The sequence below is a fragment of the Pteropus medius genome, unplaced genomic scaffold (genome assembly GCF_902729225.1).
Source record: "Pteropus medius unplaced genomic scaffold, Ma_sr-lr_union100, whole genome shotgun sequence".
Lineage (NCBI taxonomy): Eukaryota > Metazoa > Chordata > Mammalia > Chiroptera > Pteropodidae > Pteropus > Pteropus medius.
In genome coordinates, this window is record NW_024350397.1 from 2276485 (window position 1) to 2302298 (window position 25814).

Consider the following 25814-nt stretch of genomic DNA (forward strand, 5'->3'; position numbering starts at 1 on the left):
CCTAGAAATGACTGCTTTAGAAAATGGAAATTGAAGCAGTTGAATTAAATTCCATGTATTCATACCCCTCTGATGGGTTTCTTCTTTGACTCAGCCTTTCAAAAAAATTTGTGGGCCCCAGGGCTGTCAGTGACTCCTCTCCCTCTCCCACCCCTTCCTGGGTCCTCAATAGGAGCCGCTGAGATGAGCCCGCATGAATTCTCGTGATTGAGGAGGAGGCGAGAAGAGAGACTTTTATTCTCCACAAAATTTGGCCATCTCTCCAAAGAAACAATTGTTTGGCATCTCAGTAATATCCTTTTAGTCAGTATCACATGAGACCCTCGCAACATCAGCAAGACATTTTTCTGGTCATCCAGTGTTGGTGGCAGAATTACGGCAACTCCTTTATCCATCGTCCACCTAAAGTATATCAAGGAAGCAAGTGTTAACATTTCCTTCCAGAGAAGGACTGTACAAGGAGGCGTAGGAATGGAACTGCGCTAGTCTAAGCTGTAATTCACCAAGGCATGCTGCATTAGGTACCACTGGAAACACAATCAGGTAGTTACAGATAGTTACAGGATAAATGATAGGCTTAAACAGGAGTGCTGTGTCATGATTGTTATAGCTTGCACGTGGGCATGTAGGGGGCCATGGTATTAGTGTCTACAGTTGCCAATCAATGAAAACCTTAAAATATTTCCTAAACCTAATAACAGTTAAAAACAATTATTGAGATATCTGCTTGCTAGAGAGATCTTATGGGTTAGGCCTCATCTGATTCCTCTGGATGAAATAAAACTCGCTTCTGTCACTCTGTCCCTTACTTTCATGGTTTTACTTTTTAGCCCAATCTGAGCCACGTGTGTGCGCACGCACATGCGTGCATGCGTGTGCGTGTACACGCCTCTCATTTGGCATCTGCCTTCCTCACTAGAAGAGAATCCTCCAGAAAGCAGGAATGTCATCAGTTTTCTGTATCACTGTTTGTTGCATGGGGAACCAAGAACAGAAATAGGAGTTCAATAAGTGTATGTCGCACAAATGAGTAAAATGAATGCATGACTAGTAAATGCTGAACTCTCTTTTTATCTTTTGTTTTGTTTTAGTTGCAGAATTAAGAAAAATCTTTGAACCAAAGAGTAAAGAATTTTTAGAAATGAAAAGGTAAGATATTTATTTTATATAATTAGAAAAAGTAGAAGAGTTTGGCCAAACTATCAGTTTTCCCTTAGAACTGATTTTCACTGCTCACTCTGCCTTTCTTGGTATCTTGCACAGAAAAGAAAGAATTGCCAGGCGCTTAGAAGGAATCGAAACGGACACCCAGCCCATCCTTTTGCAGAGCTGCACAGGGCTGGTGACTCACCGGCTGCTGGAGGAAGACACGCCCAGATACATGCGAGCCACAGACCCAGCCAGCCCCCACATCGGTGAGCACTGCCTCGTGGCCTGTCATCAAGCAGACTCCCCGAGCTGTTCCATGTAGACTTTTTTACCTATTGGTACTGGAAAACGAGATATTCCACAAAAGTGAATTGTATAGATGTAATTATTTATTAAATACATATATTTGTTAAAAACCACAACAACATGTACATCAGCTCTGCCTTGCCTCACAGGTGTGGTCCTCCAGTGTCACAGCAGTGGCACTCTATGGCATAGTCAATGACCAGTCATTCCTCCCCTTCAAGGGCAGGGACTGTGTCTCTCTCTTTGCATCTCCTGGTGCAGGACCTGCTTGCCGTTAGAGATCCTCAGTAAAAGTTTGTTTGGTAAAGGAATAAATAAGACACATTGAAACAAGCACAGGGCACAGCTGCTCTTAGGAAGGACCGGGCAGAGCTGGACCTCGAGTGATTAGGGTTCTTACTCTACATGTTTACGCAACAAATGTTCTATTTAAGTTATTTTTATATATATAATTTTAAATGGATTACACATTTATTTCATAATAAACAGCAAGTCAGACATGACTTAGCTTTTCCTTGATTCCTCAGTTCTTGTTGGGGGCATCAAAACTTGACCTTGGGAGAGGGCGACCCATCCAGGGCTAGTCTTCCCACCCCCATCCCTGGCTCTGCAACTCTGCTCCGTGGTGCTGCTTTTTACAGCCAGTGTTTCCTCGTTCTTCCTCAGACAGGGCTGTTGATTTCACTTCATGATATTATCAATTTGGTTGTGTCTACAGTTTCTGATGTTTTATGGCAAGAAAACTAGAGAACTTAGAGTTTTAAAATTATATACATGAATAAAGAATAGACAGAGAATCAAATTTATAGCCAGAAATAAACCCTAGTGTATATAAAACATTAATCTGTGTATTATATGATCATTTAAAGTATCCCATGTTGGTGAGAAAAGGAAGAATTATGTAATAAAATGGTATTGGGAAATGGACTGTAGTGGAGTGGGGAAAAGAACACATTTCTCACTTTACACTGAACACAAAAATAAGTTTCAATTAATTACATGATTAATTTAAAAAAATAATTAAAAAATATGAAACCATGATAAATATTTAATTCTAGTTGAATGGAAAAGGACTGTCCAAACACAGAAACAGCTGTAGAAATCACAAATGAATGGGTCAATTGACTTGACTACATAACGATTAACATCTGTGCTCCAAAGAAAATCTTACACATAAGCTTCACAAAAAAATTAAACAAGCCAGTTTGAAAATATTTATAAATAAGATAAAAGCTCATATTCCTATAGAATTCTATGCAAACCAATAAAAAATGACACTATGAATCAATTGGATATAGAACAATAAGCTTGACCAGGTGGGTATTCCAGAGAAGAAAAAGATAATACAAATGGCTACTAAATAATTTAAAAATGCATATATTCTCTTTTTCTAGTAATCAAAAGAAATCTTTAAAATTAATGCTTAATGTTTATAAGAGAGTGCATATTGCGGATTCAAGTGTAAATTGATGCAGACTTTATAGAAATTATTTTGACAGTCTAGTATGTGTCTTAAAATGCTGTACTTTATGATAAAGCAATTTACGAGTCTATCTATCGTGATAGTAATCAGAAAATCAGACTGATTAAAGGTTAGAAACAATGTAAATATCCACTAATATGAGAAGGGTTAATTATGGAATGACTGTAGGATAGAATATTATGAAGCCTTAAAAGAATGTCTTCAAAATAAGATTTCTGAATATAGAAAAATGTTTTATATGGAACATGAATGTTGTATAAAACATGAATTATTTTAAATCGGATAAAAGAATTCAATTATATAAAAGACTAGAAGGAATATATAAAAATGTTTGGCATATTATCAATTTATTTATTATTGCTTATTATATATTAATGATTTGGAGTTTCACCTTCCTATGTTTTCAGGGTAGACATTTTCTACATCAAGCATGTGTGCTATAACTGGAAAAAGCCACTTCTATTAAAAAAACACACACACACACACACACATACAAAACAGCAACCCAGTGAATATTGACATGGGCCATTATTGTTATGATTACTATCAGACCCTATGAATTCACAATCCCTCCCTTGTCCAATTACATCAGTTTGAATATCTGCAATCTTTTATAGAGGGCTCAGAACTCATCCTTTGGCCTCACACATGAATATTAAACTCAAAAACAAAAACGTAAATCAATAAGGGGAAATAAGCACTGAGCAAGGACTCACGAGCTCTCGGGAGCGAGGTGGGGACTGAGCTTTGGTTCAGCCCATGCTTTGCATCTTACAAGCCCATAGAACATTTTCAGCCTTTGCAGATCTCAAATCCCTTCAGCATCCCAGGTAAACCATTTTAGCTGACTACTCCCATGTGAGAAACTGGTCCTTTACAGCCTAGGAACTCGAGTGTGTATCGTGTACAAAACAGAGTATAGTAAATGTGTGTCTTTACTTAAATCTGTATTTATTATCTGTGTGATCTTCTTATAGGCCGATCAAATGAAGAAGAAGAAACTTCTGATTCTTCTTTAGAAAAGCAGACTCGACCCAAACACTGCACAGAAACCTCAGGCGTCCATGGTGACTCATCCTATAGTTCAGGCATCATGGACACCCAGGGTCTTGAGTCCAAAGCTGAAAGGATCGCAAGGTACAAAGCAGAGAGGAGACGGCAGCTGGCAGAAAAATATGGGCTGACTCTGGATTGTGAAGCAGACTCCGAATCTCTGTCTCGATATACCAAGTCCAGGAGGGAGCCCGATGCTGGTGAGAAACGGGGAGGAAAGAGCGACAGGCCAGCCGAGTCAAGCAAAGATTCGAGTTCCACATACTCCAGGACCGAGATCCCGGGGCTCAGGACCTGTGTGGCTGAACCCCAGGACTATACCCTCCACGGCAGGGATGGTGTCTCTGACACGGAGGTGCTGCTCAACGTGGAAAACCAAAGACGAGGTCAACAGCTGAGTACCACTGGACAGCAGTCCCGCGACCTGGCGCCCACGGCTGAGAGCTCCTCATCCTTCCCATTCTCTGGGCGAGACTGCTCCTTCGGTGAAGTGCCAAGGTCCCCAAAGCAAATGCACAGTGTGTCCCTCTCCTCACCTCGGCAGCCAGCCTCCCCGAGCCACTCCAGTGACCCGCCACACCCCACTGAGGCTCGACCCAGGTAAGCATTCAGCCCAGGCTGGCCACCATTCGCATGGGAAGCGCCTGTGCCTTCTCTCTGCCTGGAGGTGTCTTGCAGTCAGGGCTCGCAGCAGAAATAATAAGATATGGATTTTTGATTTCCACAGTATCAAAACAGGTTCTACCAAAGCAGAAACCCTCATGTGCTTGTTTTTTTTAATAAACTGAACAAGTGTCATAGGGACATTTTCATGGATGCCTTATTTCAGGACCCTTCTTTTTAATGTTTCTCACCTGCCTTTTAATAATTGTCATTACCTGTTTTTCTGTAATCATACGCAAGACTTTTTGATGATTGCTTCATTGCTGTCATTTAAAATCCCAAAGCAGAAGGACCGCCACTAACCAATGGGAGGGTCTCAGTTTAGTGTATGGAGTATGAGTACTATATGCACTGAAAACACCTATTACATACAGTTATGTAAGTATATCGACACACTAAGGAAACAGGTGTTTGTAAGAATACCTTATTAAAAAGATCAGCCATTAAGAGAAATAATAGGATCAACCAAAGACAAGAACAGCTCCCATTTGGAAAAATTAGAACAGGTATAAAATCAGAAAATCAAATACTAACCAGAAGAGAATATGTGTTTCTTTCTAATTTAAATTTAATGAGTATGATGACCATATTTAAAATACAATTTTCTTAAATATTGTACTTAAGGTTTATGGTAATTACCTAGGTAAACTCATAAGTGTATTTTTCAGCTCAAACAAGCATTCACTTCACAGGTGAATTGAGGAAGGATAAAAACCTAAAGTCAAGCAAATTTACTCTGAAAAAAGAAATTTGGAAAATATTCCTATTTATTTTACATTGGGACAGAAGGTAAATGTGGTCATTTTTGCATCATTTTAATATATCTAAATATGGCCTCTTTTAATATATCTTAAAACAGATCATTTTAGTCATTGAAGTTTATTGAACCAAAGACCTGTCACTACTTACTTGATCATCCAAACTAAAATATTTCAAGATATCAGCTTCTAAGAAAATTAAATGCTATAGATCCTGAGGTTGGATTTTGAGGGTCTTTGTTAAGCTGTGGATGTAACTGCTTGAAATTTAGGGACTGTGGCTTTTGTCTCATATTTTGAAAAGAAAGTCTGTTGTTTGGGAAATTTGCATTTCATAAAAGAAACCTTGTTCTTGGCTTAGTTACTCTCTATCAAAGCGAATTCTTCATGTGCTTTGAGAGCAAGACAAAGAAACCTAACATTCTAATTTAGAAGGAAAGAGATTTACAATTACCTGGGTTAAAAATAATGAGGAATCTAATTTCTGGTTGCTGTATTCTGAAAATTAAGTTGTTATCACAGCGTCTAGGTTGTCATCTAGATCACATACGATAGAGTCTCAGTGATATTTTAAATCAGCTGTAATAATAATTAAAACTTCATTGAGTATTCCAGGTAAAAAGCACACTTAATCGTTTTGTGTGACTCAAAATTTTAATATTCAAAAATATATATAACTTAAAATCTGAAGCCATTTCTTTCTAGGTTATTTGAAGAAGCACATTACCTAGAAGCTTTCCTAAGCCTAGCCTTAGCCTCCCATTGCCTTACTTTCACAAAGAAAGCCTTAAAATAATTAAGCAATTGTAACAGAGTTCTTGAGGAAGCACATACTTTATTTTTTTTTAAACCATTTAAGGCATACAATTTTATGATTTATAGGCAAAGAAACACAAATCGTTTCATATATAGAAAGAAAATACCTGAGATATCTTCACATTAAAAAGGACGGAAAATATTGTGTGACATATGCATTAAAAAATAATTAAAATTTATTTAGTAATAACTCCAGTTTTTCATCTTGTGAAGATAGATTTAAAAAGGGCTAACATTCTGCTAGATGTTCTTTCTTTAGCACCAGGTAATTCTTAATTAAATATGAATACGTCATTCATGAATATACCATCCAAAGACTATCTGTGGTGGCCTAAAAATTCAAATGTGAGCCAGGTATCAAATGCTCAGTTCCAGTATGGACTCATAAACACTGACACATGTGCACACGGAAAGACCGTTAGTTAGTTCTTGTACTTCATGGTTCTGTACTGGTTTTAAGCATTATAAGCTCAGTAATAGTCTTAAGGGTGTTACTTAGCTAAGCAATAGAATTATTGTAGAATTATTTAATGTTGAGTGTATATGCTAAAGGAGATATACATGTATGTATACAGGGTACAGGAATCCTGTTAGTTGCCTGAGAATCAGGCAAACACATTGTTCTGAGGTAAGTTAACGTAGTAACGGAATAGAGCATAAGACACCTCCCAACCCCCTTTTCTAAATCCCGCCAAGCCCTGTAAACTTGAAATTTCAGTAATTGTGTTTTCCGGAGAAGTAGCGTTACTGATATGAACCATTCTTTGTCAATTCAGCCACTGTGGATTTTAGAATAAAATTTAAAGTGATCGGGGGCCTATGGATTATTCAATTTTTTTTTAAAATCCGAGCTCCTGCTACTATTAGACATCCTGAATCAAAGCTCTAATAGAATTTACTATTTTGTACATCTCTTATTATTAGAAAATAATAAATAAATAAATAAAATGCACCGTACTGGTTATTTCTGTGAGTGGAGAAACTCAGACGCGAGTCCCACGGCTGCTGTTTTCCTGACCCTCAGCTGTGACTCCCTGTTCGCAGTAAGCTATACGGCTGACAAAGAGGGAGTGGCACCTACTTTCCTAGTGGTGATCCACTGGAGAAAACCCTCGCTCGTTTTTTTATTACTATGATCCTCCCCACTCCTTCTCCCACTTAGCAAATTGTAATATCAGTGGCCGGAAAGTGATGATGGTGATTTCATGCAGAGCTGATGCTGAAATTTGACCAGGGCACAGCTGCCATCGCTAAATGATGGTTTGGACGGGGCCCCCTGTGACACCGGAGAGCTGTGGATGAGCTCGGGAATATAGATTGGGGCACCCTCCAAAGTGAACTGTTTCTATAACACCGTGACATGCCGACTGGGCCACCTGAGAAGGAAAAAGGCTTATGCTGCATTCTTATAGTGTATTTCTGATTGCATTTACTCATCTCACAGTGAGAAGCTGTAGTCTAAAAACTGTTCCCAGAGCCTCAAGGTCATTCTTCTAGTTGTTGATTGTCTGCTTACCTGCGCTGATAGAAATGTCCACAAGAGAGTTATGCTGAGAGAAATGACTGCCTCTTGACCATCAGCATCCCTCCGATGGCAGGAAGGTTCTCTAACGCATGCTCCATGTCACAACAGAATGTCATGGAAAACGTAGACTGCTGAGGATCCACTCTGCAAAGAAGAGACCTCTAGGTTTATGCCAGTATTGGCCTGGAATCCTTTTCAGCTTTCAGTCTCTGTACCCCAAACATCCATTGTCCTCTCCCTGCTCTCCTAGCCTTGGCTCTTAACGTATACGTAATTCATTCCATTTTCTTTTCATTTTATTCTGTTCTCACTGAAAAGCGTCAATCTCTGTTCATTGAATTAAATATGAATAGGTCACCCAAAATATTTGCTACTATGTCCTGAAAATTCAAATATCTGCCAGATTTCAAATGCAGAGTTTTGTCTGTACGCGTGTGCCCTTGCACGTTCATACGCCTGTGCATATATCCAAAGCAATCATTAGCTGTTTTTCCAAACAAGCAACTTTAAGCAAATACCCTGTAAATTTGAATGAGACGCTGAAGTTAACAGCCATTCTCCTTAAGCCGAATAATGTTTTATAATTAGAAGCTGTTACATAATTAGATCTGGACTCTCACGGGGTGAAAGTAATTTTGCTGTGCTGGATTTGACCTTACTTTGGTAGCAGGAAACACGTTTTATTCTGTTGACTCTTAGGGGTTATAGAGAGTTAAAGCATGTCATAATATACTTAGGGACACAAATTAAGAGCAACTCCTATCATCCAGGACAACTGAAGGTGAGTTCTTACTCCTGGTAATATAATTCTCTGCCAGCCAGTTGCTACATCATTAAAATAGTTCTTACACCTGAGGTAACCTCTGCCCTATGGGGAGTTCACTCACCCCAATACCCCACAAAATAAATACTTGATTTTAAAGAAGTTTAAATTCTTAGAAACATAAATAACCCTGGAGATTATTTAGTTTAAAAACCTATTTTATACATGCAGAAACTAAAGATTAAAGAACATAAGTAACTAGATTAAGACCATATAGCTACTTTAACAAAACTGAGTCCATTATCCATTATTCATTCATTCAAGTTCTCTGAATCCATCACACCTTTCCATTATACTCTGCTCTTGTTATTTGTGTCAGTTCTATTTTCCATCATAGTGGACAAACAGAGTTTGCCCCTTTTGCCTTTTGGTGGTTAGAAATTTTAGAAAAGATCAGGGATGTTATAGGAACATTTTATATGGATTTATATAAGGTAACCTTTATGTGGCCTTCATAATCTCAGTGAACCCTTGTAGTAGAGGAGGATCCAAACTCAGTAGGTATCCATTCATCTATCCATATCTCATAGGTATTGATTTATGGGTTAATTTCAGCTCTAAGGTAGTTTAGCTGATCAGTGAGGAAAATTATATTGAGCCATTGAGCCTTCTATGTTCTAGGCACTCTCATTCTAGCTGGGCATATCATTTTTTAAAATGTGGGAAATAATGAAACACAATGGTGTAAATAAGGTTCTAGAGGCCAAGGTTAGGTGCCGTGGGAATACCAAGATGATGTATCACTTCTTCCCCTGAAGGAAGTGATCATAATTGAACCAAGCCCTTAAGGATGTGGTGAGTGTGCAGGACTGGAGGGGACGCTGCCCCAGGCAGGGAGGTGCAGATGTCCATTGTAAACCTAGAAAGAAGGGGACTAGGTGAGGCCAAGAGCCAGGTGGGGACCAATCCCGGGGCGTGCTTTGTGTGACACAGCAAAGCATCTGGTCCTTGCCTCGTGGACTGTGGGAGTGCCTGAAGGATTTTAGAGCAAGGATGATTGATCATGTATTTTAGAAAGATTGCTCTGAAGGAGTGTGGAGGATTGGTCTGAAAGAGAATTATTTTCAGTCATGGAGACCACGGATGTGGTGTTTGCAGTTACACAGGCATGAGGTAATGAAGTCTCTGGTTCCAGGTTAAACTTTGCCATTAACTTGGTGCTGTTTGTCATTTCATTAGCTAATCTAGAAGATATCCATGATAGGGTGATCAAATTTCTGGGAGAGAGATTGTAAATAAGTGTGGTGGCATAAACAGAGAGACTGGTTGGAGGGACAGAGCAGGAAGAGAGATGAGGAGAAGGGCGAGGGAGAGAGAAGGATTGGGAGCACAGTGGCAAAGGAGCACACGTACTCGGAACAATGGTCGGAAACTAACAGGAGGTAATTTAATAAAGTTCTGTACTTAGACGGGGGAAAGAACAGTGTACAAGTTCAAGGTTGGGGAAACCTGATTTAACAACAGTTCATGGGAAACAGACCTAGGAGTTTTAGCTGACAGCAGGTTCTTTATGTGACTGCCAAAATGGCTAGTCCAATCTTGGGGAACATTAACGAAAGCGAACTGTCAATAGCACGGGTGGTCCTGGTCCACCTGTGTTCTGTAGTGCCAAATTACATCTGGGCATCTCATACTAATTGAACTGTTGACAAATGAGAATGTGTCCAGAAAGGCTGCCTTCCTGCCTGCCCTGCTTCCTCGACCTTTCCAAGTGTTCATAAACCTCTCCCTGTCTTAATAGAACATGGAATCATTTTTGGAGTCTCTTCCACATTCTCTCGTACTTAGACTCTCAAACCCGTCCATTCTTCTCATTATCAAATTGTTAATTCTCCAGCACAGTTATAAAGCTCAAGCTTGGCTCGGCAATAGAGAGCCCAATGTTATCGGACTGGCTTTTTGCTGATGATGATTCTGCCAAAAAGGAAAAGAGGAGAAAGTGATCATGAACCAGATTAGTTTTAGGTTTCTCACAAACGCAGCTTCGCCTGCACCTCATGTCTTAGGAAAAAGGACATTCAAATGGCCAACGTCCTACAAGGCTGACGTACCCAGAAGGGGATTTTAGCAGTTTTGTCAGGATTCTCACAAACCATGAATGGCGCCATGAATTTGCTATTATGCCAGTCCGTAAGACTGGAAGCGTAGATGCCTCCTCGTAGTCATTGTCTCATCTCCTGCCCTGCTACTGCCCAGCATCTAGCACACGCCAAGTGGCTCGGTATGTCATTTTTGAATGAAATGTTCTACTGTTTTCTGTTTTCTTAAAGTGTCACCAAACTATGGCAGTGCTACTTGAATAGCCAATCTGCAAACCCTTTATCAGTCCACAGTCTGGAAGGAACTTGTGCCTAAATGTGAACCATGAGTTGTTTCCTTCATCGACAAAGTCAGGCTACGAGGAAAACGTCAGCTGCACTAAACGGCAGGCTAAGGATGTCATTCACTTTCACTCTGGTGCGAGCCTTTAATCGTCGACCAGTGACACAATCGGCATGCTGCACACGCTTTGAGTAGCACTTGTTTATGCTATAAAGCTTTTTCCACTTTGAGGTTAGAATTCTTGTATTATAGTCTTGAGTCAGTATGCTCGTAAATATTATTAAACTGTGAGTGGGAATTGTGTGATAAGTGAGCAAAAAAAAACCAGTGGCTGCTTTTGAGGGCTGGTAAACTCAACCTCCAGCCCTGAAAGGCCACTTCTGAGCTGGTCTCATGACTAAGCTGGTCAGATCCCTGGATTACTTTGTTCTAGGAGGGGTCCTTAGAGTCCAAGCAGGAGACATGACGATCCAAACCCAGCTGGGAACCAGAAACTTGATCCGCTTCGGAAGGCTCACGACAGCACCTTCCTCAGACCCCAGCACTTTCTCAGACTGTCCAGCTGCATGTACCTTCTGCCATCGGCCTTTCCTGGCCGAGGCTGTAGCATTTTGGCGTTCAGCGCTCAGATTAGCTCAGCGAGATGGAAGAAACCGGTTATCTCATGTGTATCCGGCTTCTGCCCCAAGAAAACTCTGAATTTCTAACTTTTCATTGCTCAAAAAGTCCTCACTCTATAATTCTTAACTGAGGTGTGATATACATCAAAACGCACATAGTTTAAGGTTGCAGGTTGGTGAGTTTTGGGGAACGTATAACCTTTTCTCTAATCAAGGCAGAAAAGGTTTTATCATCCTTGTGTCTGTCCATCAACACTGATTCTTAACCGTGCTTAGGTGTTGTAGCCTGGTCATATCATGTACTCAACTCATTATGTCATATAAAACTCATCCTTCCCAATGTGCATTTTTAAACTAAACCTTAATTATGAAAAATAGTTAAGCACAACATTAAGGAACACTGCATAAAATAACAGTATCCATGTAAGATTTTAAGAAATAAAGAGAAAACCCAAGGCTTTGTCACCACTATTCAGATGCGATCTTTTTTTTCTTATTTCTAAAAACTCACCTGTTTTTATACTACTTCTACAAAACAATGCCAGAAATCAATTTTGTACTTTTAAAATATGATGTAATTTTTCATCTGAATTTGGGATGCAGTATTGTAATCAGGCTGTGTTCCACAGTGGAAAACTCAGCCCAAACACTTCCACTATGTTCCATAGTTTTGCGGTGCCTGTGAATTAGCCAGATCAGCTCTGTACTTTGATTCACTATTTTTGGGAGCCAGGGCATGCATTTAATCAGCTTTCCAGAGGAAGAATTTGGCTTCTTTACCAATGTAAACACTGAAGGGGCCACTCTGAGCTCTTCTTAGTTCTTAACTCAGGTTTCTCGGTCTCTTAGGACTTTGGGGAGAAAATTTGAAGGAAAGGAAGAAAAAAGATCCAAAATAGATTTTGTGGCATTGACTGTGTGTGGTCCACATTTTACTGACTTTTCATTTGTTAATCTTTTTTTTTTTTTTTGCTTTTAAAGAATGAAAAAAGATATTTGAATTTGAAAATCCCATTAACTGCACTGAACATCTGTGCCAAAGTAAATCTTTGAACTCTGACTCTTGTCTAGATCAATTATGAAAGCTGAATTATAGTTTTCAGAAGGCTTAAGTTTTTTTAATTTTATTTTTATTGAGATGTAATTTACTTATAGTAGATTAACCCTTATCCGCAAAATTCCACGAATTTTTGACAACTATATAAAATCGTGTGACTGTCACTACAATCAAGATATACAACAGTTCTATCAGCCCCCAGGTCTGATAACCAGTAACCCATTTTCTGTGCTGTAGTTTTAGATTTTTAATATATAAAACTATATCCCTTGAATATTTTGTTTTTGTCAATGCAAAAGATGTTATATAAAAATTTGATGAAATTATTTAAAATCATAGGAGAAATGTTAATGTTGACTGTTTATAATATTCTCAATTTTAAAAAGGCCATCTTAAGTGGTTATAATTTTTTTTAATTTTTATTTATTTATTTTTTTAATGGTGACATTGATTAACGAAATCCAACAAGTTTCAGCTGTCTACTTTAACAGTAAGGCATATGTGTATTTACACTGTGTGTTCACCTCCCATAGTTAGATCTCTTTTTGTCACCACATATTGATCAATTGTTAGTTTTCTGAGGAACTTCCATACTGTTTTCCATAGCGGCTGTACCAGTTTGCAGTCCCACCAGCAGTGTATGAGGGTTCCTTTTCTCCGCATCCTCTCCAACATTTATTATTACTTGTCCTGTTGATTATAGCTAACAGATATGAGATGGTATCTCATCGATTTGCATTTCCCTAATAGATAGTGATGTTGAGCATCTTTTCATATATTTGTTGGCCATTTGTATGTCCTCTAGGGAGAAGTGTCCGTTCAGGTCCTCTGCACATTTTTTGATTGGATCGTTTTTGTTGTTGTTGTTGTTATTGAGTTATATGAATTCTTTGTATGTTTTGGATATTAGGCCCTTATCAGAGGTGTTGATTGCAAATATATTTTCCTATTTTAATGGTTGTCTCTTTACCTTGTTTCTTTTGCTGAGCAGAAGCTTTTTAGTTTCATGTAGTCCCATTCATTTATTTTTGCTTTTACTTCCCTTGCCTTTGAAGTCAAATTCGTAAAAGCCTCTTTAAGTCCAACATCCTTGAGTTTAGTTCTTATGTTTTCTTCTATGCACTTTATTGTTTCAGGTCTTATATTCAAGTCCTTAATCCATTTTGAGTTAATTTTGGTGTGTGGTGATAGACAACAGTCTAGTTTCATTCTTTTGCAGGTGGCTTTCTAGTTTTCCCAGCACCATTTATTGAAGAGACTTTCCTTTCTGCACTGCGTGTTTTTGGCTTTTTTGTCAAAAATAATTTGCCCATATTATTTTTTATATTATAAAAAACCCAAATATGGGTTTACTTCTGGACTCTCGATTCTGTTCCACTGGTCCATGTGTCTGTTTTGCTGCCAATACCATGCCGTTTTGATTACTGTTGCTTTATAGTATAATTTGAAGTCAGACAGAGTGATGCCTCCAGCCTTGTTCTTTTTTCTCAAGATGGACAACGTAGTTTATACAGACCTGATTTTTAATTTCAGATTACCTAGTGAATGGTCAAAACACAAAGAAGTCAGGCGTGCAGGCTAAAATTATTTTCCCTGATGCTGGCATTACACATATGTCAGAGCCAACACATTAATATTCATTGATGAACAGTTGATACTTAGCTATTGTGATGTAAAGTCTGCAAAGTACCTGTGAATGTGGGACTTAGGTTTCATGCATTAGGTGTCATGTCACATTACTATTTTGTTCTGCTGGAGGATATGGGGGAGCCAAGAGATCAGTCCAGCTGAAATATTCTCTTGGTCCTCAGACTATAATCCCTCCTCATAACATCCAGTATCACCTGGTCTCAGTTTATTCCTCCCATCAATTTTCTCATTTCCAAATGGTTGATTCTTATACTTGCCTTCTGCTATAGATTTCTTTGGTGGAAGAAGGAGACAAAATTTCACCCACCTTGCCATATCTGGGCTCCCGCATCTCCCTTCTCTCCCAACACCCTTCAGCTGCAAGTGCCCTGTGAGCCAAATTGCTCTTCACTGCCAGACACCTTTTACTTCATGTTGTACATTTGGAGAAACGGAAGAAGAAGATGGTTAGGTTTTGCAGGATTTATAGGTAATTGAGTAGCTGTCTGCTGGAGAGACAGTATATGGGTCAGGGTTGTGGATGTGACCAGGGCAGCACCAACCCTTTGGTGCTTTCCTTGCTGAGCCCTAGAGCAGTGGTCCCCAACCTTTTTGGCGGCTATGAGAATCTAATGCCTGATGATCTACAGTGGAGCTGAGGCAGTAATGCTAGCGCTGGGGAGCAGCTGCAAATAGTGCTATGCAGCCTGGTTCCTAACAGGCCATGGACCTGTACTTGTCCACGGCCTGGGGGTTGGGGACCCCTGCCCTAGAGCACATGACCACTGACATCACAACTACATCCCTACTCATTTCAACCAGGAAGGCAGTTATTTTCTAGAACGCGGGAGCCTGTGAGAAATAGATGATGTAGGCTGTGGGGTTCCATAGCAAGCCCCATCCTTTCATTAATCAAGATCATGTGATCTTGGGCAGTTAATATAGTTTTTTTGCACCTTTCTCTCTTCATCTATAAAATGAGGGTAAGAATACCTCAGAGATTTGTCGTAGAGATTGACGTTCAACATTTCACCCATTCTACAAATATTTATTGAGACTGGCTATTTTTCACACGCTGTTCTGAGAGCTAATGATGCAATAGCTTCTTCTCTTAAGAAGCATGTACACTCTGGTGAAGGAAGAGACAATAAATATGCAATGTGACAGGTGTAGTAAGTGCTATGAAGGAAATTCGAGCGATTCAGTGAAAGTAGAGTAAAGATTAAGGGTTCCTATTTGATATAAAGTGGTTAGGAAGGTCTCTCTGAGAAGATAATCATGGAGCAGAGGCCTACATAAAGTGAGGAAGCAAGTTATGCACCTATCAGGGTGGATTCACCCAGGCAGAAATAGTCCCTGCATGGACACTGCGTGGAGTGTTTGAGGAGGCCCCCAGTCGCCAGTGAGGCAGGAGCATGGGGTTGAGGGGAGGTGAAAGGGGAGATGTGTGAGGAGGGGTGGGCAGATGAGGACAGCCCTGTAGCCCATCATGAGGGCTGTGGATTTTGCTCTAAATGAAGCCATATAAGGGTATTGAAAAGAGGAATGACAGATCTGCCTTTTTTTTAAAAACAATTCTGATGAAAATAGACTAAAAGTGAGGAAAATATAAAAATAGGTAGACTAGTTAGACCATTATCTCGGTAATCTAAGTGTGAGATGGTGGTGGCTTGAACTCAAGTGATAGCTACAAATGTAGTAAAAAGAGGTTATACTTTGAAGGTAACCAATAGGATTTGCTGATGACTTAGATGTGGGGTATGAAAAAAACAGAGGAGTCAAAGGTGAGCTCAAATTTTTGGCCATTGCACCTCAATGCAGGAGTTTCCATTTGCTGAAATAGAGATAGCTCCAGTACAAGCGAGGTTTGGAGGGAAATTAAGAGTTTATGTTTTGGACATGTGAAATGTAAACCGTCCGTTAGGTATCCAAAAGGAAATGTCAGCTAGCCAGTTGAATCCAGGAGTCTGAGTTCAAGGGGGCGATCGGAGTGGAGATAAACCTTGGAAGATCGTCAGCGTGGAAGTAAAAGCTGAGTGAGATCATCGAGGCATAGACTGTTGATGGAGGAGGAAAGGAGACAGTCATGGGCATCCTGACCTCTGAAGTTGCAGGTGGTGAGGAGGAATCGACAAAGAAGGCTGCTGAGTGAGGTAGACGGCAAGTGATGGGAGTGAGTGGTCGATTACCTATATCTAGTGCTGTTAGTAGGTGAGTGAGAGAATGACTGAGAAGGGACCACGTTTTGCAGTAAAGTGGACATGAAGTGCCCAGGACAGCCTTGTTTAATTAAATAACCAGTATTTAATTAAATTTAGGTCTCTCCTCATCACCAATTTTTATTTTAAGGTTTTGATGGCAGAAAAGCTCACCCGAGTAAGTGCCTTAGCCAATCTCCAGGTTCCTGAAAGTGTTACTTGGAGATATACTGTTCTAAATCACTCCTGCATTAAACTCATTTAAGACAAGCTTGAGCTCTCCTGGTGAGGCTGTACCCGCCTGCCTTAAAATCACATGACTTCTGAATTGGGAATGATGTATCATCTCTTTAAAATATAAAAACAGTAGCTCAGATGTGCTGTACTGTGTTGTCTAATGAAGAAGGAAGAAGAGGAGGAGACTAGCTTTTTGAGGACCTTACCATGTTCTCAGCACAATGCATTTATTTCTCCTTACCTACATTTGTAATATATACAAAATGTCAAAATTTGAGTCTCCTCTACCATGGTAGAAGTTACTTGGTTTTTTTTTTGTCCAGCTTCATATCTCAGCTGTAGTGAATTAATGGAGCCCAGCAAGTCCCCTCTGTGTCTGTCTACTGTTTTCATTTTACAAAAGCCAACTCAACATATTTTTAAGCCCCTGAAAATTTTTTATGGTGGTTCTGACCAAGTTTTATTCTTATCAGTGAAGGTCACATTCAGAAAGTTGTTTAATACCACACAGTTTACAAAGCACTCTATTATACAAAAAAATATCTGGGCCTTAAAATAACTCTGCGATGTAGACGTATTGGTTATATGAACTTGATATAACTTTCAAAAGTAAGTACTCATCACTCCCTCTTCTTCCTCTATATCCTGTACTATGTTGCATTGTATTCTTACTTAGCTGCAGATGATATGCTAAACTGTCCCTATGTTTAAATAAATGTTGAGAAATTAGACCCTTTATACTTAGAAATAAAATGGCTTCCCATACGTCTGAATTATTTATTGGCTATGGGCTAAATTATTATAATAGTGGAGATAGGGAGGTGGGTGATAGGTCTAGGTATAGAAAGATGGGGGGATACTACTGGAGAAACAGAAGTTCAAGTCTAGACTGTAACAGATTTCACAGCAAAATGTACAGAAATGGGGACAGACAGATTCTTGCTTTGATCTAAAATGTGTTTCCAGCCTGGTATTGAAGAACTCTTGCAGATAGGTTGTAAGGGTTTGAGCTGGCAAAGTATAACTCACATATAGAATTTCCATTTTGTAAGAGGATGCAGGTAAGTTTTTGAGTATTCCTCCTGTGTCTCACTTTGCATAGTTACCACACAATTTCCTTTGCCTATTATTTTTCTCTAATATCTTCAACCTCGTGTAATTACAATTGACCCTTGAACAACATGGAGTTTGGGGGCACCTCATTTAACTCGACTCCCTAAAAAGTTAACTACAGTTGTCCTTCGGTAGCCATTGGGGATTGGTTCCAGGACTGCTCCCCACCCCAGCAGATACCAAAATCCGCGATGTTCAAGTCCCTGATATAAAAATAACATAGAACAATGCATACAACTAGCCCTCTGCATCCATAGATTCTCGACCATGGATCAAAAATACTGTATTTAAAGAAATATGGTTGGTTGAATCCATAGATGCAAAACCCAAGGATATGGAGGGCTGACTGTATATTTATTAAAAATAATCCTCCTCCAAGCGGCCCCTTGCAGTTCAAACCCATGTTGTTCAAGGGTCGGCTGTACTTTGTCATATTCAACCTTGCATTATATTCGATTGTGCATTGAGGAATGAATGTGTAAATCATATATTATCTTGCCTAGCATGTTATAAGTTTTTTAAAGGCTAGATGATATGTGATTCACCTTTGTTACTTCTCAGAGCCTAACTCAGTGCTTTGTACAAAGTAGGCACTCAAAACTTTTATTGAATAGACTTGAATTAGTGTTGGTAACTTACATTGGCTATATTATTCAGTGATAAATATAAAAGGAAAACATATAATAGTAATTAAAGATATGACCTTATTGACTTTCTTTTTTACTTATTACCTTTATTTAATAGGTACTCTTTTGGACACTTTTTATATTTGGCTGTTTACCAATGTACCTTAGCAAAACTTACGGATATTAGTTGCCTTATATTTTTAATCCAACTTTTTACAAGAGAATTGTCTGGTATTTGTGGGCCCATTGTGAATATAACCAACTCTTAATACTTTCAAATTATTTAAAAAAAAAAAAAACACTTTATTTGGCGGCTTTAGATACATTTACTTCTGTCTCTTGGTTTCAGTAGTACGCCAAATGTCCTGGAAAGTCCATGACATAAATATAAATCTCATGAAAAAAATGGGGTTATCCATTTTCAAAAGCCAAAATCACTCTTTACTTAACAAAAGTCAGCCTTTAGATTTTAAATTATAATCTTTAAGTCTGTGTATACGTTGACATTTTAATAGGAATTATCTGAAGTTTTGTTTTTTTGTACATGATAGTATAGGGAAACCCAAACATGAGTGGTTTCTACAGAAAGACTCCGAAGGGGACACACCCTCACTTATCAACTGGCCTTCCAGGTATCGCCCGCGTGGAAATTCTTGGCTTTTGTTTTGTGAGTGCTTCTCCTCTCCCCGCTGCCTTGCCTCGCTGTTCCCCATATCACCCAGCACGGACTCTCCTCCTTCTAACTGCAATGCATTTGAAAATCATGTGTCCGAAAGGTGCTGCTGGACGTTACCTGCTAATCATTTGCTTTTCTCCTTCAGTTGCCCTAATCCCTTCTAATAGCATATCCTCTTGCTTCTCTTTTAGAAAATCTTTTGGCTGCCCCTCCTGTTTTTCTCATCTCTCACCAGCTCACTGACTGCCAGGTAGAGGCAGTGGTGACGACCCACCTGGCACCTCTGGGTTGCTCTCCTCTTGAGGCCGGCTAACCAGCTAGTGTCCCATCTTGTCAGCAACCCCCACCCGCATCCCCACCCTTCACCTGGCACTTCCAGCCTCCTTGTTTTCCTGTCTCCTCATCTCGCAGCCAATAGTTAATTTCCTACAGTTACATTGAGGGCCTGTGGTATTAAAAGCAGACAAAAACCCCTATCATTTCATTTTCAAGGTTGGGGGCAGGGAGAGGCAGAAGGAGTAAGAATGAGTAAGTCATTGGCAGGACAAAGCACCCATATATTGAGTTTCTAACAGTCACTTTGTTCTCAGCTGAGGACAACATTCAGATTGTCTCTGATTAGAAGGACACATTCCACAGGAGAACTTGAACCACATTTCAGTCTCCTTTTGATTAACAAAGCTTATAAATATGAAAACTGGCTAGTCTAACACTGCCTAGGCCCTGAGAAAAATAACAACTCAGAATGCTTTTTTTTTCTGAATCGTTCAGAGTAACTGCCTCTCGTGTGTGTCTTTGATTTTTCTATAATGAAGTGCACACAGATATCCTGTATCTTATGCTGAAAAACATGTAGGAGTTTATATCAAATTTAGCCAGGTACCTTTGTCATTTAAGGAAACAGTCTCTTCCAAAAAGTGTATATCAGAAATAATAAGTTTTGCTGGCTAATCTTAAGTAAATAAACGTTTACATTCTCCGAGAAATCACTTTTCTCACTCCAAAGGCATTCTTTATTTTTTTAAAGATTATCCCCAATTAGGAATCCATTCTTTAGCAGTTTCAGTGACTTCTCCTTTCTCACTACATGGTATTTCAAAAAGTAAAAATGAGAACTAGCACTGTTAAATATTTACTCTTTACTAAGCACTAAATCATGTGCTTTGCAGATATGACATTATGTGTTGTCACTATTATTTCCATTTAAAAGATAAAGCAACTGAGGCAAGAAAGAGAACCTGAGACCATGTGGCTGGAACAGGCCGAGCCAGGCTTGAAGCCGAGGTGTCCTCGGAACCCCGCAGCCAGAGCTCTTGGCTATTTTGCTTCTGCAGTAATAGAAAAATAGAAAAGTAGCTTTTAAAATGGATTTCACTTTTACTCTCAGCTATTTCAATAGCTCTAGAAACAACTAGAGCAGTCTCTTTTTAGATTACTTTTTAACTAACGGCCTAATAGCAATTCCGGAGGAGAGAAAATGTTTACGTTATTAATTCTTACAACAAATTTTTTTTTTTCTAACATTCTTCTTGGTGCTGCAATTATTAGTAGTCACAATGTCCAAACTGGTCACATATCTTCCGAATGAATGAATGTGGTCTGCATTGCATGAAAAAGCTTGTAAATGTTTAGTTGAGTGCTTGAAAACAGGTGATTGTTGTATCTTAAGCTCAATAAAAAAAAATAATAATCATAAATGCTCTTACATTTCCAGGAGACAATGAAATTACATTTGATCAATAGGTGTTTGTATGCCTGGAAACTACCCCCAAGATGCAGAGATACATGCAAAAAAGCTTACCATTCACAGCATCAGCCTCAGTGTGCCCTCATGCATACTTGTGGTATATATTAAGAAATTTTTTTTGTGGCCTCTGGGTATTCATTTATTCATAAGGCATTCATTCTCTCCCAGGACAGCATCTGACCCCTCTCAGTTTTGCAGAGGGTACAATCAGTTTCGCACCACACCGGCATTCGAATGCACATTCAGAAGCTCGACTGAGAATCATTCATCTCACAAGCTGTGGGTTTCTGGCATTAACCAGCAGAAATGCTTTCTCACAAGTCGTTCTCTCTTTGGGTTGATTTCCATTCACTGGTAATCCATGATCTGCGCATGCTTCCTTCCCATTGAGCAGTTACTGCACGTTGCAACTTAAATCCTTTTTCTTTCTTAAAGAGTTAAAGTTAGAGAAAAATTGGTGAAAGAGGAGAGTGCTCGCAGCAGCCCCGAACTTGGCTCAGAGTCCTTAACTCAGAGGAGACACCAGCCCGTGCCGATGCCCTACCTGCCCTTTCAGTCAGAAAACTCGGCCTTTGATAGGGTCACGGGCAAGGCGGCCGGCTCTGCGCGACAGCCGATCCGTGGCTATGTCCAACCAGCAGATCCCGTTCACACTGCCGTGCTGGTGACCTCAGAAACCCCAGAAAATGTGTCTGAGTGCAGCTGGGTGGGGTCAGCCGCCCAGAACGTCACAAAGCCTCCCACCTTGAAGGTTCTTGAAGACGAGAGAAGGGATACCCCCGTTCTCCATATTTGTGAATCAAAAGCAGAGGAAGACGTGCCCTTCACTGAAGCTCTCGAGAAAAGCAGGAAAGCGCTCTTGGCTTCAGAGGATGGCGGGCTTGCGGGAAGCCAGGAAGACCCTACTGGAGATGAAGACCTTGGTGAGCCCGCTACTAGCACAGTCACTTTAGAACATCAAAAGGAACCAGAAAACTCATCACACCCACCTCAAGTTCAGCACCAGTTCACTGAGAGAACCGGCAAGAGCAAAATGGTTTTGTATGTTCAGAGCGAGCCTGTGTTCCAAGATGCCGGAGCTTCAGGTCACAAACAAGAAGCATCTAGGAGGAAGCACAAGGTCCTCACCCGCTCCCTGTCTGACTACACGGGCCCCCCTCAGCTCCAGGCCCTGAAGTGTAAGGACCTAGCTGCCAAGGGAGAGCCGGAGATGCAGAGTCCCAAAGCGGAGGGGCCCCAAGTAGAAGCGAGCATGCTGGACACAAAGGTCTCTGTCGCCCAGCTCCGAAATGCATTTCTGGAATTTGCCAGTGCCAGAAAGAAACCCGAACTGTAGGTGATATTTCAAACGTCCTCCTGATGTGTCACTTGCACGCCCTTGGCAGAATTATTCACTTCTCCACTTGTGTTGTGTCCTGCATTGAGTCATATTTAAGCTTAGCTCACAAGTGTGCAGGGCAGACCATATAGAAAACGGCTTCAAAACTACCATTCTGCTTCCGCCTACTAATGGGGAGCTGGAGGATTGGGTCTCTGGAATGTTCCACCTCCTTCACGTGCATGGTAGAGGCGTGCAGTGGGATTTGGCAGTGTCTGTGCCTTGACTCACTGAGATCCATAAACCTTTGCTTTATTCTCTCTCTCTGTCTCCTCGTTTCCCTGCCGTATACTCTTTCTCGATGATTCTAAAAGCCAATCGCGGGTTGAGAGGTCACCCAGAGGAGTTGGCTTGCCTACCACTGTGGAACGGGAGAGAGGGTCCCGGAAACCAAGACGGTATTTTTCTCCTGGTGAAAGTAGAAAAACTTCCGAGAGATTTAGAACTCAACCAATAACCTCAGCAGAACGAAAGGAATCGGATAGGTAGGCATGTGTATGTGTAGTTCCATAGTCTAGGTACTTAAAAGAGCTCATATGGGATTCTCACTACAGTGGTGGTCCCAACCCTGTTTAAATGGGGTGTGGTGATTCCTTAATCCTTCCATCTAATTGATAAGGGATGTTTATTTGGCTTGTATAAATGCGTTTTTTAAAAAAACGTTGACCGTGACAACAATTTCCCAAGACAGTTTTAAATTGCATTCAGACCGTGAGAAGTTGAACGTTATTTTTCTTCTTTTAATGTTTTTTTAATTTTTTATGCCCTTGTTAAATTAGAAACCATATTGAGTATTCACCAGATTTTACAGCGAAAATAACTGAGGGATTTTATATTCATTTTATTAATGTCCGCCTACTTGGTGTATTTGAGTTTTATATTATCACATGCTTATGCTTAGAAATGATAAGGTTGGTCTAAACACCTGTCATCAGTTGTGTTTAATAAGTTGTACTTGAGCCTGGTTTGTCTCCACGAGGTGGGCACTTGGCTGGGCTGTGTGCACACGCACTCCACAGTGTCTGTTAACGGTACACGTGTATTCACAACTAGAACTGCTCTCAGGATGATATTCTCTAAGACAGTTTCATTGCATTGTTATTTTTACTTTTAATACAATATTACATTTGGACCTTCTACTCCCATCAGCTAATTTTTTGTTATTATTATTTGCTAATATCCTTCCTAGGTCTACTTCAAATTCAGAAATGCCAACTGCCGACGGTAAGTATCTGTTTTCCATTTGCTTCTTCTTTATCATCTTATCCGGATTAGATTTAAATAAGATTTTTGCTTTTTCGAGGGGATGAGGTTATGGTGCATATCAATTTCCTTTCTGCAGGCTTTCTTTCTGTGAATATAATAAAACCTAGGTGAGATTTTTGGATGATCTTCCCCTTATTTTTGAGAGCGTTAGGGAACTCTGGAGTGAGCATTATTAAAATAACTGATTTGAACAACAACAACAACAAAAAAACAGGTTTTTTGTTACTGCTGCTATTTCACAATGAAGAAGAGACATTCCTTCTCAAAAAAAATCTATTATTAAATCTCAATTCATCAAATAGTAAAGTAGAAAATTACTGTCCAGACAGAGTTTTGTTTGGTTAATTGCAAGGGAAATGAGCATATTTTCACTGGGCAGAATAAGGGGCTCCCTACGAGGTGAAAATGTCGCCATTTCTAATTTTTAGAACATCTGTTCTTACGTTCGAAGGATTTCCAGGTCAGCCTTGGAAGACTTTTGAGAGCCTTTGCCTGCATTTTCTAATGATGTTCAGTTTTTATCTCGTGGCTTTTTACAGATGAAGAAAAGGTAGATGAGCGAGCCAAGCTGAGTGTCGCTGCCAAGAGGCTGCTTTTCAGGGTAAGATGTGCCAACGTGTTTGAGTAGAAACTGTCACTACATCCACTGCTCCTAGCTGCATCCCGTTCCTGGCCCTCGGCGGCCCACCTTGCTCTGGCCCACCCATGGTTCCCCCCAGGTCCTCGGCTGGTGCGACTACCAGCTGAAGCAGCACACGCGTTCACTTCCGATCAATAAAGTGTCTGAAGGGGAGCAGAGTCGAGACATTTTGCTGCCCCAGTTTCCTTTCCTCTCATTCATAAGGATTCCACCACGTTTCTGATCTCAGGAAATGGAAAAGTCGTTTGATGAGAAAAACGTCCCTAAGCGACGCTCACGAAACGCGGCCGTGGAGCAAAGGCTGCGGCGGCTGCAGGACAGATCCCACACCCAGCCGGTCACCAGCGAGGAGGTGGTCATCGCAGCCACGTGAGTGTCCCTCGCCGCCTCTTGGCCTGGGCGATAAGGTCTTAAAAAAAAAAAAAAGATTTAAAGACTTGTAAATAAAACGAGTGAATCAGGAGATGGTTTCATTAGAAGCCTCAGCCAAGCCGGTGTTTAGATATTTTTCTCACTGGTCTCTCTGAACCTGGTCATGGGACATGTTACCTAGTGTATCTCCTAGAAAAACATGAAGAGGCGTTTTGCTTCATTTTTTTTGTCTCTGCATTTTTTAACTCTTTTACGATGGAAAATTTGCAACACGAGAGGAGACGAATTAATAATATACTGAACCCCACGTTGTCATCACCCAGTTTCAGCATCTTCAGCTCCTGCTCTACCTGTGTCCCCACCCGCTTCTCCTTTCCTCCTGCATTATTTTCCAGAAAACTCCACATACCATTTCTCCCATTGATATTTTAGTATTTGTCTCGAAAAGTGAAGGATTCTTTTTATTTGTTTTTAAGTAAAAAAAAAAAAAAAAAAAAAGAATTGAAGTTTGATAACTTTCCAAACTATGGAAAGTAATTTTGGAGCAGTATGTTTTAATATGTTCAGAATGGATTTCCCAAAGTAATTCACTCATTCAGGGATAAATTATGTCCATCAAGTAAAAATTTTATTAGTTTTAAAATTATTTTTGTGCTTCCTCTGAACACACACACACACACACACACACACACACACACACACTCCTGAATGACTGAAGTGCATGGTAATCAGGACAGTAACATCCCAAGAGGCCTCTCTGTCACAGCCCGTACCTGTGAACCTGCCGTTTGATGACCCAGCTGCCTTTATTGCCCCAGCTATTCCTCGATTTCTTGGTATATTTTAGGAAAAGTACATCCTATACTTATTAGGAACTCTTAGCAAATAAGTTTAACTTTAACTTTAATTTTTTTTTTTAAATATGTGAGTGGTTATGGTAGAACATAAAGCAGCTACTCATGGGAGAAAGTAGTAAAGATAAGGAAAAATTATCACCTTGCGAGGCTGGCCGACTCTATTTTTTCTAAAGATAGGGTAAATCCTTTCCAAGCTCTAAAAACCTATTCTTATTCCATTGAGCCTCTGTCTCTTGTTTCCTAACTTTGTCATTGCTTTTCCAGTTCTTTTGTGATTCTCCCGAAGTAATGAGAAAATAATTCCGTACAAAAATATTTGATTTCGCATTTCCGAATTGAAAACTATGCTTTCCTTAATGCTTCTTCTCTTCTCTCTCCTTATGAATGTTCCTTCTTTGGCCATTGCTTTAAAGTGAGCCTCTCCCTGCTTCGTGCCCGGTGGCCGCCCACCCCGTAATGGCAAGACTTCCTAGTCCCACTGTAGCTAAGAGCACTGTGCA

At 40.0% G+C, this 25814-nt stretch overlaps 1 protein-coding gene across 12 annotated transcripts in view; it reads left to right on the plus strand.

Annotated features, from left to right (window-relative positions):
* The window catches only part of SVIL (supervillin), a 204723-nt gene that overhangs the window by 125479 nt on the left and 53430 nt on the right, over positions 1–25814 (plus strand). For 4 of the 12 annotated variants that reach the window (XM_039839717.1, XM_039839718.1, XM_039839716.1 and 1 more), the window contains 9 exons: positions 1092–1149; positions 1264–1415; positions 3916–4591; positions 18930–19010; positions 21237–22133; positions 22494–22664; positions 23369–23403; positions 23985–24046; positions 24315–24454. In XM_039839717.1, the coding sequence (XP_039695651.1) occupies positions 1142–1149; positions 1264–1415; positions 3916–4591; positions 18930–19010; positions 21237–22133; positions 22494–22664; positions 23369–23403; positions 23985–24046; positions 24315–24454 (2222 nt within the window). In that variant the 5' untranslated portion in view covers positions 1092–1141. The remainder of the gene's footprint in view (positions 1–1091; positions 1150–1263; positions 1416–3915; positions 4592–18929; positions 19011–21236; positions 22134–22493; positions 22665–23368; positions 23404–23984; positions 24047–24314; positions 24455–25814) is intronic. The other 8 variants (XM_039839724.1, XM_039839723.1, XM_039839715.1 and 5 more) reach the window with 7 other exon arrangements.